Source organism: Pseudonaja textilis, chromosome 1, assembly GCF_049901715.1.
Source record: "Pseudonaja textilis isolate UNSWEBS1 chromosome 1, rPseTex1.2, whole genome shotgun sequence".
Classification (NCBI taxonomy): domain Eukaryota; kingdom Metazoa; phylum Chordata; class Lepidosauria; order Squamata; family Elapidae; genus Pseudonaja; species Pseudonaja textilis.
This window is the reverse complement of record NC_141990.1, coordinates 29,731,922-29,744,549: the sequence shown is the minus strand read 5'-3', so window position 1 is coordinate 29,744,549 and position 12,628 is coordinate 29,731,922. Positions and strand designations below refer to the sequence as shown.

Genomic DNA, 12,628 nt, shown 5'->3' with positions numbered 1-12,628 from the left:
ACAACATGAAATTAATTGTCCCATTTTGTCCCAATCTTGAAGCAAAATTCTTGAATGCCAGGTGTTCTATTCTCAGAAATGCCTACTTAAGAGCTCGATTTTTTTAAATCTCAGGCTACTTTGAAGAATTTTAATTTGGATAGTCACTAATTTTAAAAATATATAAATAATTTCTCATTCATATCTACGAAGATAGGATTTATTAAGACTGCAGCATGAGAATCTAACTACAAATCACAATGAGAATTTGTTAAACCTTATTCTGCATACAGTGCAAAAATTTACACAAACTAACTATTCTTAATTCATATTGTTGCTTTTCGCAGTCGTAATAAATCATGTTTGGATGCAATAAAACAATACACTGTATCAATAGCATATATCTCCTTCCTCCAGCCCACAGCAGGTGGTGTTCAGATAGATTTGCATCTAAAAGTGAAAAATAACAATTTTTTCATCCATAACAACAAATAACTTTTAAAAAGATTCAAGTGTAGAAATGCAATCACACTAATTGTTAAACATTCCTTAAGAAAAAAAATATACATAAGACAAGAAATATGTATTATGTTTCAGAATTACTTAACACGATTAAAAATGAAAAGTGCTTCAGGCAATAAATTACTTATTTCACAAGATTTAATATTGTCCCTAAGATTGCTTATGTTCACATGTGGACAAATACATCACCAAAGCGAATTTCAGTATACTAAAGAAAATTCCATGTTTTGTTTCAAAGCTTTACTGAATGCAGAATTTTGGGTGAATAATCATTTCTTGAATTTTTATTCCTATTTAATCAGCAAAAGAATAATAAAAGGAAACAAAAGATACTTAAATGTGATTATTTTGCATAATATATTCATGTCACAGAATTCAGTATTACAAGACCTAATATTCAGCTGCAAATTCAAACTTTGCTTTTGCCCAAAAATGTAGCCACTGGAAAATAACTTACCCTTCGTGATGGTGGTGGTGGTGGTGGTGATGATGGTGGTGGTGGTGGTGGTGATGATGATGATGTTGTGGCCCAATAAATTGTCGGCAGTTAAACAATTCATTTCCAATTGCTTCCCCAAGAAAGTCCCCTGTGTGTGTGATACAGGAATCTTGAGAGCCCTGGGATATATGGGCAGTACTCATTTCACCAGTTATGTCATGATCAGTATTCTCTGAGTGTGAACAGGGATCCAGCATTCTAATTCTATTATCCACTGATGGAACAGCTTCACTATTAAAAACATTCCCAGATCCATTGCTTACAGCATTCCTATCTGCTGTTTCCTGTGCATCTCCCAAGCAAATGCCTGATTGAGATTCTATTTTTCGGCTTCGCAAATCTACATTCCGGCCAGTTTTGGGGGAATTGTGACCCTGGTCTTCATCTTCTTCATCTTCCTCTTCCTTGAGAGCTTCAATATCAGCAATATCTTCTGACTGCACCTCACTGCCTGGGCTTCCTGCAGACTGACTTGCATGGCTAGAGTTTGCCTCATTGCTTGATCCATCACTGTGACCACTGCTGCTGCCAGGCCCACTGCTGCCATCTTCACCACTATTTGCAGTTTCATCAGAACTTCCCTGCATTGATTCCTAAAAAAATAAATGAAAAAAATACTAAATCTACATGCTGAATCATTAGACAATCAGGTAAGGTCACATGTTGCTTAAGAGATTATGTATTTTCCATCTTAAAGGAAACAACAGCAAATAAATCAGTGATATATAAAACAATGGTTTAAAGAAGTTGAGTAGGTAGCAAGATAGCTAAAAAACAGTTAGGTCAGGCATCCTAGGAAGAGCCTTTTGGAAGACCATATTCTCTGAAATGGCTGTTGCCATCCTGAAGAAAGATGGTGAGAGTGCTGAGAGAAGGATTTCAAATGAAGCTTTCAAACACAGGTAGCCAATTCCAAATATAAATGCAATTTTCATGTTAAAGTGCATCTGAATAATCTTTAGCCCAAAATACTGGTAAAATTTAAGAGTATCTAAATATTTTGGTTCACTGATTTGTTAATAAATATAGCATAAACTAAAATGACTTGGTTCACCCAATAGATTACATATGGAGAAGCAAATCAAATAATGATTCAGTGCAATGTATACACCCAGCCATATAAGCTGAACCCCCCCCAAATTACATATTTCATATTATCAAATTCTTTACTAATCTTTGTTAGCTTTTGAAGTTATTATAATCGGAAAAAAATTACTATTGTACCTCTGTATCTGAAAGTCGCTGTTGGACATGCTTATTTCTACTAATCAGCTGTTCCTCCATTTCAATGTCACTTCCTCCACTCTGATGAGTATCACTGTTGTCGCTACTTTGAGGGCTTGCTGCAGGTGACCCTATTTCAGAAAAAAAAAGTCTGTTCAGAAAATGTTAATTTTAAAATAGCTTCAGTTGTATTAATCCAGGAGTCCCCAACTCCCCAAGCCACAGACCAGTACTAGTTGGTGACCTATTAAGAACCAGGCTTCATAACAGGAGGTGAGCTGCTCTCTAGCATTAGTATCACCGCCTCAGCTCTTCCTCAGATCGTCAGGCTTTAGATTCTTATAGGAGTATGAACCCTACTGTAAACTGCGCTACGTGAGGCATCTAGATTGTGCGATCCTCCTCCTCTCCCCAGTCTGTGGAAAAATTGGCTTCCATGAAACTGGCCTATGGTGCCAAAGCAGGGGGAGGCTGTATTGTTATGGCTCTTGCTATAAACCTTTCATTAGCTCTGAAGCTAGTCTAGCAGCTAATAACATCAATCGCATAACTGCAAGTTGACTTGCTGTTCTTGCAAAGGATAACAAAAAGAATGAATGAATTATAGAACTATGTATGTGGAAGATCAAGGACTAGACTGCTACTTAAAATGTAAATTAGTTCAGCTGCCACCTAAATGAAAGATGGATAAAATGAAAAATTATATAAAGGTTCCTTAATAAGATGAATCTGTCATAACACTTTTCTGCAATAACTTACATGGTGATGGAGCTGCTCGTCGAAGTTCTTCTTCCTCTGAAGGAGGGGGAGTAAAGATAGTACTGATTATATATTACCAATAGTTACATACAGATAGTCCTCAACTTATGACTATCTACAGTATCTATTCAAATTACAATAGTGCTGAAAAAAAAGTGAATTACAACCAGCCCTCACACTTAAAACCATTGCAGCATCCTTATGGTGATGTGATTAAAATTTGGGCACTTGGTCATCAGCATGAATTTATAGCAGCTGCAGTGCCCCAGGTCACATCATTTGTGACCTTCCCATCTGGCTTCCAACAAGCAAACCTAATGGGGCAAACCAGATTAACTTAACAACCATATGATTTAATGATTGTGCAATTCACTTTACAATGTGATTTGACTACAGTAAAAAAAAAGAGGTCATAAAATCAGGCATGACTCTCATAACAACTGCATCATTTAACAACCGAAGATCTGGTCCCAATTTGGATCATAAATCAAGGAGTACCAGTATCTAACTAAGTTTACTAGAGAGTGTTTCTTTATTTTCTAGAATATGTTGGCCTTTTCTACCTGAAACATATTTCTACTTTTGAACAAAAATGAAATAAGAGACATGATTACCTAAAATAACTGTTTTTTGTTTAGAAAATATATTAGTCTCTAGAATAAACTCACACATAAAACTTTAAATCTAATACTTAATCATTTATGATGCCTAGGAAACAAATGTGTACTCACCTTTCTTGTTTCCCATGGGTAAGTTTGTACTAAGTAAAGATGCAAAAGAACTCTGTTTTGATAGTTGGGCCTTAGCTGCTAGAGCATTATTCCACAATGCTTTAATGAGCATGGATGCCAAATATAAAGTCTGTAAAGGAATAATAAATTACAATGTCAAAAAATGTGTATTCTGTGTATTCCTAAATGTGTTTTCATAAATTGTAAATGTGTACGCTATTATTCACAAATGCAAAGCAAATGCAAATTATCTCGGGCTCAAAAGGAATCTTCCTAATTTAATTTTTTTCTACTACAGTAAAAAAAAATGATAGAGATGTAAATATTGGTCTCTAATCTAAGTAAACCCCTGCAAATAAATGAATTCCCACTCCTTCTCTTCAGAGCAAGTGCATCCAATTTTTTCTATCAGCAATGCCATAATTTTTCCAACTACCTTCATTTGCAATTTTGCTTAATTTTTAAAAAGACATATATGGCAAAAAATTCAGCCTGAGAAAATATTGCTTTAAATTCATTTATTTCTACCTGTTCAGTATGTGCACTTGGATGGAGGATGGAAACTAAATTAAGAAGATGTCTGAGTGGCACAGGATCTAGGTTCTTGATCAGTGAAGGAAACAAGTCATGTATATAGCGGCTACAATGCTTCAACTTTAAAAAGAGAGAGAAAGACAACTTATTACGAGAATTGGTTTTTCCTCCTCCTAACAGCTTTTATAAGCAACTTGTTGTAGTTTATATATTCTAAGGATCAGCAAAACAATTCATACATAAATCATTCCTTTACATGGAACAGAAATTTGGGGTGGTTTGTGCCCAAACTGAAACATAATTTTTTTACCCAGATGCAAAAAGAAATAAGAAGGTGGTTTTGTTCCAGATATTGACCAAAATGCAATTGTTCTGACAATAAATGTTTTGAGGGGACCATAAAAAACCAAGTTACAGGAGTTTCCTTGGTGATGCCTGAAGGGAAGCAAAGGAAAGATGAAAAGTGGACAGGTTTGTGTTATATGCCACAACTGAGGAGCTGTTGTGGGAAAGCAGGGAAAGGAGACACAATGGAGCAAGCGGAGTAGTGGGATAAGGGATGCTGCAGTAAGGAACAGGTGGAGAAGCCATGTAGCAGAGACAATGACACCATCTAAAAAGTAGGAATCTTTGTTTCTGATGAAGAAGAGACACGGTTTGACTGAACTTTCAGAATTCATAAGTATCAGGTTCAAAACACATTTTTCATTTTATGAACACCCTGTCTCTTTTAGTGTTAGTTTTCATAAATACCATGTTCTATCTTCTAAAATATTTTACAAAATTGTGATAATGAAAACAGAAACATACAAAATAATATCAAATCATAAGGGGCAATTAGAGTTAGTGAAACATTTTTTAAAACAAGTGGAGAAAGTAAATCTAAACTTAAATTAATTTAGTACCGAAATATCTAATTCAGAAAAGTAATTACAATGCTGGCCACATGTTCACTAATTAGCACTGAAAGAAAATGATATTTATTATCAATTAAAAACAAAACCATGATTTTTTTCAACATTAATTCATCACCACGCAAATACTTTGGTATATTATGTTTTTGCTCATTTTTAAAATGGTTGTAATCTTAAGATGGTGAAAGGTAAGCATTTGCACAATTTGCAATACAGGTTATCGTTGACCTATAACCAGTCATTTAGTGACCGAAGTTACAATGGCACTGAAACAAAGTTGACTTGTAACGGTTTTTCAGATTTACTATAGTTGCAGCATCCCCGTGATCCTGTGATCAAAATTCAGGCACTTGGCAACCGACATGTATTTATGACAGATGCAGTATCCCAGGGTCATGTGATCACCATTTGTAACCTTCTCAGTTGGTTTCTGATAAGCAAAGTCAATAGAGGAAGCCAGATTCGCTTAACAAACGCATGATTCACTTAACAATTGCATTGATTCACTTAACAACTGTGGCAAAAATGGTCATAAAATGAGGTGCAACTTATTTAACAATTGTCTTGCTTAGCAAGGGAAATTTGGGGTCAATTTTAGTCATTAATTGAAGTCTGCCTGTACTATCTTTAGCAGTAATTAGAACTTAATATAGCAGTCTTCACAAATACAAGCTTTAAAACCACTCTACTACAATACTAATCTACTTACAAGGATTTGTTTTAACACGGGGTGTTAGCCACCTGTGGTTCCAGAGCCACATGTAGCTCTTTGGGCCCCCTGCTGCAGTTCCCTGTTGGCTGAACCCAGTACTGGGTGACCCCACCCCTCGCCCTCCTTGCCTAAGAAGGTAAGGGCGATGGCAGCAGACGGAGACTCGCTCCATATTCCAGAGCGGGAGCGAAGCGCCCCTGTACTTGCCTTTTCTTCCGGCCTTTGTTGGTGCTGTGCGCACCTCAGCCGCTCAGGGAGACGCGTGACATTCTCTCTGCCCTGAGACACTGACCCAGCCCAGCTGCAGCTAATGCCGCTGCTCTCACCGCCTCCATGGCCTCTTCCCTGTTTTTGCAGCCCCTTGCCCAGCACACTTAAATTTAGTCTGCTTCACAATGGGGGAGACAGCATTCCCTCCTCCTCCTGCAGTCCATTACAACACGGAGCACCGGCTGAAGCCGGGCCAGGCCAGTGTATCCACGAGTGACTGAGGTGCACACAGCACCAACAAAGGCCATGAGAAGAGTAACTAGGGGGTGCTTCGGTCCCACTCTGGAATATGAAATGAGTCTCCATCCTCCGCCTCTGCCACCCTTACCTTCTCAGGCGAAGAGTGACTGATAGAGGAGGGCGAGGGGTGGGGCCAGCCAGTGGTGGGCTCAACAGTCAGGGAGCCCCAGCAGGGGGATTAAAGAACTTCATTTATCTGGGAACCTGAAATGACTCTTGATTTAAATCATATGATAAAAAGCATCCAAAGAAGAAGAAAGAACATCAATTAAAAAAAAAAAACCAACCCTCACCTGTTTTTGGAAATGGTTCAAGAAGGAACACACACACACGAGATGAATGGTTTTAAGTTGAGGACTACCTACAGTATATTATATTTCAACCTGCTTTGATATGAAAAATGCTTCAAAGTTTCTAGGAGCATATATAAGTTGAATAATAAGTAGTTAACATCTAACTGCTGCTTTTTCATGCTTTATCTGAAAATTCCTTTCCTTTTTGAAGTTTACTTATTTAAATTTAGAGGCTCCCCAATTCCAAGCAACTCTTGGTGGCTTCAAACAATCAGAGAAATTAAATTGTCATGCATGCCGAAGAAAACACACTTAACACATCAGAGGTGGAGAGACTTACTACCTGAGCACTAGCTTTGATATCACTTGACCTCTATGTTTTAATTCAAAGTAGCTGTTCATGACAAAAATCCCAAAACAATAAACAACATCTACACTAATACACACAAGCATGTACACATATATTTAAGAAACACATCTAATTCAGATAGAATTAAAATCATAATTTAGTGATGGGAATAAGCTGCAAACTTATAAGGCTTTTGCAGCTCTACAAATCTTTCAGGTTTGAACGAAAGGATTTACTGTATACCTGCATACTGAATAAATCCATTTCCCATTCCATCTAAATGCAAGCTTTTCCGTTATTTAAATTTTGTTAGCATAATAGTACTTTGCCTTGAGACCACTTTTTGGCATAACTTCTAAAGTAAGGGTATACCTGTGCTGCAGCCCATATGCAGTCTATATGCTGAGTACTAAGCCGGCCTTCAGCAGCAAGAAAATTAAGAATCACTTGGCACTGTTTAATGATCTGGAAAATATTAAATCAACATTAAAACATTAAAACTTAAATTTCATGATAAAGAGAGACAATCCTGCTTTATATTAAACATACCTCAATATGCAAATTTGGTCCAAAAATATGTTCCACTACATTGTTGTTGATTAGCCAATCTGCAAGTTCTTTAGCAATGGATCTATATAAGAGGGGAAAAACATAAGAAGGTAATTGCAGAACTTCCATTAATTGTTATCTACTAGGTTAGGAACATGCAATTTCTTTAATCTGAGTGCTATCCCATACATCAGTGTATGGGATATATCCCATTTACAGTTGGTGAAAATCAATAAACTTTTATGGGAAAGAAAAAGATTTATATTTGAAAGATTGGAGGGACAACTCAACTTTCCAGAAAGGATTTGAGATTTTTAGAATAGAATAGAATAGAATAGAATAGGTTTATTGGCCAATTTGATTGGACACACTTGTCTTAGTATAAATACTCTCAGTATACATAAAAGAAAAGATACATTAGTTAAGAATCAAATTTAGTTAATACATGTTAAAATACGATGTGCATATAGAACTCAAAATAACCATCATTTTTACACTTGGCATTGAATGACTCTAAAATCACAGTTCACACAGAATTCTAATGAAATTTTACTGTTGATTGCAATGTAATTGGGGCTAAGTTAAATGGAAGTATTCCAAAGTTAAAAGATACTTACGTTTCTGTATCTGAAACCAAGGATTCATTATTACACACATCATTAAAAGTATGAAGTTGATTCTACAAGTAGGAAAAAAAACACTTTAAATTTATAAATGCCAAAAGGACACAATTGATTTAAATGAAGCATCATTCAAAAGTTAACTAATCAAATCAGTAACTCAATTTCTATAATAAAAATACTAAAGAAATATATTTATATATCAATCTGACTGCCTGCTTTGCCAGATTTTAGGTAAAAGTTGCTTTTTATAAACAATTCTATATTTATATATTTATATTTACATACAAGTCATGCCCAGCCAGGCACATGACCACCAAGCCACACCCACAAATTAGGCCATGCCCACAGAACCGGTTAGTGGTCCCTGGGATTTAAAATTATAAATTTGGTGGTCCCTGAGGTCCAAAAGGTTGGCGACCCCTGGACTAGAAGACTTCCTAGGTCCCTTCCTGGTTGTTATGTACAGACTGCCTACATATTGTCACGTACGGACTGCCTTAAATCACCTCACAGCATTTCATTGGGATTTAAATCTAGACTTTGACTTGGCCATTCTAGAAAGGGTGTTGGTGCTTACCTGACACGCCCGTTCTCCTTGAGCTGCAAAGAGCATCCAGTAGTGGGAGGTGCTTCAGTCTCTGCTTATCTAGGCTGGGCTTCATTTGCGGAACGCTCCTCCTCTTCCATGGGACTCCTCCCCAACGTTCCCCAGTTTTGGCGAAGATGAGAAAAACAAACACCCTCGCCCTTAATACTGTAAAAATTCGTTGGCCAAAACAGGTTCCCACCAGGGTGGGGCTGGATGCTCTTCGCAGCTCAAGGAGAATGGGCGTGTCAGCTAAGCACCAACGCCCTTTCTCCCACGAGCTGCTCAGAGCATCCAGTAGTGGGATATACCAAAGCTTGGCCTGTCCTACGGGAGGCACTCCATCTCTCTTGGGATCTCCTCCTTCCTGGTCCCTGTGGACCCATTGCAGAACCCTTCTGCCAAACGAGGCCTGGGCTGATGCAAACACATCTATTTTATAATGCCTAATGAAAGGAGATGGAGAGGCCCAGGATGCAGCACGACAGAGGTCAGTGGTTGGTGCCTGCGTGGCCCATGCTGCTGATGTTGTGGCGTTCCTTGTTGAATGAGCTGTTATGCCCCTGGGAACCTGAAGTGCTTGAGTCTGATACGTTTTTGCTATTGCGGCCCGTAGCCAACGGCCTATTGTGGAGGATGAGAACTTGCATCCCTAATTGTTGGGTTGAAAAGACACAAATAAAGCCTCCATTTTTCTAAAAGAGGCTGTGCGGTGAATATATATTCGTAATGCTTGCCTCACGTCCAGCTGATGCCACTGTCGTTCCAGCCCTTGGGATGGCCTGGGACAAAAATTAGGAAATATCAGTTCTTGTGCCCTGTGAAAGGCTGAATTAACTTTGGGTATGAACATAGGATCGGGACGAAGGACAACCCTGTTGGAATGGAAGACGCAAAGATCTTGTCTGATTGACAAGGCTGCCAGTTCTGAAATACAACGAATGGAAGTGATCGCTACAAGAACAACTACTTTATACGTCAGAAATTGGAGACTTGACAATTGCAAAGGCTCGAAAGCGCACTTAGTGAGTGCAAGAAGGACCTTGTTAAGGTCCCAAGTGGGATAACGGTGGACCGTTGGCGGGTGTAAGTTTGTGGCTCCTCAAAGAAAACACTGTATGCGTGGATGATGGGAAAGGGATAGAAGACCTTCATAAGTGATGACTGACGCCAAGGCTGCCACTTGTCTTTTCAATGTATTAGGTGATAATCCCTTGTCACGCCCCTCTTTTAAAACTCTAGGGTCTGTGCCACAGATGGAGAAATGGGATCCATTTGAGACTTGGTACACCATTTGTAGAAACTGGACCATGTGGCATTGTAGATGCGAGTTGTTGAGGGGCGTCTGGCAGCTTGGATGGTGGTGATAACTCTGTTGGAAAACTTTTCGCTCTTTAGACGACTCCGCTCAACTTCCAGACGGTCAGGTGCAACCATTGAGGGTCCGGATATTGAAGGGGTCCTTGGGTTAACAAGACCCTGTCTGGCAGAATTCTCCATGGTGGTGATACAGATAGACTGCGGAGGTCTGCAAACCACGACCATCTGGGCCAGTAGGGAGCTACCAGAAGCAGTTCCGCCCTCTCATCGAGCAGCTTCTGGATGACCTTGGGGATCAGTGGAAGTGGTGGGAATGCATACAGAAGCCCCGGGGGCCAACGGCAACGAAGCACATTGAAATTCTCCGCTCCTTGTGAGGGATATCTGGAAAGAAATCTCAGGAGCTGAGCGTTGAGGGGGGAAGCGAACAGGTCTACTACTGGCTGCCCAAATGTCCTGACTGCCTCTTGAAAGAGGGTCAGATGGAGGCACCACTCTGATGGATCTATCATGGCCCTCATCCTCAGACATCCCCCTTTCTCGGGGGTCTGTTTCCGACATGGCCGGGTCAGTATCATGCATTGATTCTGATTCACTCTGGTCCATGTGTTCAATGTGTTCCACCTCTTCTGCCTCCTCCTCCTCCTCCTGCGGCTCCTGTAGGAGCATACCCCCTTGACACTGTACCTGGGTATAGTGTTGCTCTGACCTGGCCAATGACCAAACTGATTGCGAATCATATCAGCGGGTGCGGGATGATCCCTTGTCAGAACCGCATGTTGCAGGCCTGCCGCGATTCCCTGACAGATAGCCATCTCCATCCAGGTCTTCATTTGCTCTGGCACATCCTCTGGAAGAGATTGTTCCTGTCAAAGACCGGCAGCCGTTGGTGTGAACGTCGCTTCGAGTATTCTTCGCATGGTTGGTGACTGAGCTGACTGGGCCTGTCGACTCAGGGGAGCCATGCTGCACCTGGATGAGGGAGAGATCTAGGGGGGTAGGAGGGAGGAAAGAGGAGGATGGCTCTGGACTGTGTGGTGAAAAGGCTTGAGAGGTCCTGTGTGCTTCCCGTGTGCACTTATCTATTTGTTTTTCCAGAGCCTTGTGGCGCCTATTAGCACCCTTTTCTGATGCCTTAGAAGTCCCTTTTTTAATTTTTGCTTAGGATTGTGTTGAGATTTGGACTTGTCCCTTGAAGTTGAGGAGTGTGAACCACTATCCCCTACCATTGTGCTTATGGAAGGACCAGTACGCTCGTTATTTAATGCTATATTGTGTAGGCGGTTGGCGCGCCCAGGAACCTGGCCAAGAATGGACAGGGTGCCCTGAAATCAAATCCCCCCGGGTTTTTTTAATGTTTTTTTTTATTTATTTTATTGTATTTTATTTTAAAAAAATATGAATATCTGCGTCAAAATTGAGTCGTATCTCAACAATTAATTTATTATTGTTATGAAATTGCCAGTATTATTATATTGGTGTGATTAATATTATCAGAGAGTATGGGTGCAAATATATATCAAATTTGGATGTCCCAATCAGCCAAATTGAGAACGCCTAGCAGGCCAAATAATCAGTCACAGGCCTTCAACAGCTTCCCTGCACAGGCGGACGCTGGCCTAGGTGCTCGCTGTTGTGCCGCTGGATAGGGAGAACTGTGAGGGTTGAGCCAACAATACGAATTAACAAAAGCCTTGAATATGTTAAAAACAAGGTTGTAATGATTCCTGGGATATTTTGTGTGAAAAACCCCTTCAATCCGGAATAAGGATTACCTCACACAGTCTAGTGAATTAGCACTCAACGCGGCCACGCGGTCCCTTGACAGTAAAAAATAAATAAAAATGGCGACCGGATGTTATTTGTGGCACGCGTGCCAGCAGCAATCTCCCGCTAAGAAAAAGAGATAAGCTCCAACAGCCTTCCCTTAGGGCTAAACTGGTGGGGAGGGGTGAAATAACGAGGCGATTACACCTCCACCCCTAAACGGCGTTCTTGGGGGAAAGGAGAAACTGCGATACGACTCAGGACAGAGAGAGAGAAAAAAAAGCCTTGCCGTTTAAATGATAAAGCGGCTCAGCGATAGTAATGGCAAGGGTAGGGCTAGCGGTTGGGGGGGATGAAATGAAATCGAAGCCTCCCTGCGCTTAGGAGCGCTTCCTGGTAATGCGATCCCCAACGGCCAGATAGCAAGGGCAGCATCGGTAAGAAAAGAACAATTGACAATCTGCAAACCTTAAAGAGAATTCTCCTGTTCCGGCCAAGGATTAACGAGAAGCACTGACTATCTCTCACAAGGCTGAACCAAAACTGGGGAATGCTGGGGAGGAGTCCCATGGAGGAGGAGGGGCATTCCGCAAATTAAGCCCAGCCTAGATAAGCAGAGACTGAAACACCTCCCACGACTGGATGCTCTGAGCAGCTTGTGGGAGAACTATTTCTTTTTTCCCCAACAATTCCTTGATGAATTTACTGGAAGGTCATACCCCCATAGGCAGTCTTAAGTTGTACAACCCATTCTCTC

General features: G+C 40.2%; 1 protein-coding gene across 2 annotated transcripts in view; it reads right to left on the bottom strand.

Moving 5' to 3' along the window:
* USP34 (ubiquitin specific peptidase 34) overlaps positions 1 to 12,628 on the bottom strand; it is a 138,972-nt gene that overhangs the window by 89,017 nt on the left and 37,327 nt on the right. For both annotated transcript variants that reach the window (XM_087930291.1, XM_087930297.1), the window contains exons 8-15: positions 8,193 to 8,254; positions 7,576 to 7,657; positions 7,399 to 7,491; positions 4,243 to 4,368; positions 3,715 to 3,844; positions 2,984 to 3,019; positions 2,225 to 2,355; positions 959 to 1,593 (exon numbers count right to left, since the gene is read on the bottom strand). In XM_087930291.1, the coding sequence (XP_087786417.1) occupies positions 959 to 1,593; positions 2,225 to 2,355; positions 2,984 to 3,019; positions 3,715 to 3,844; positions 4,243 to 4,368; positions 7,399 to 7,491; positions 7,576 to 7,657; positions 8,193 to 8,254 (1,295 nt within the window). The remainder of the gene's footprint in view (positions 1 to 958; positions 1,594 to 2,224; positions 2,356 to 2,983; positions 3,020 to 3,714; positions 3,845 to 4,242; positions 4,369 to 7,398; positions 7,492 to 7,575; positions 7,658 to 8,192; positions 8,255 to 12,628) is intronic.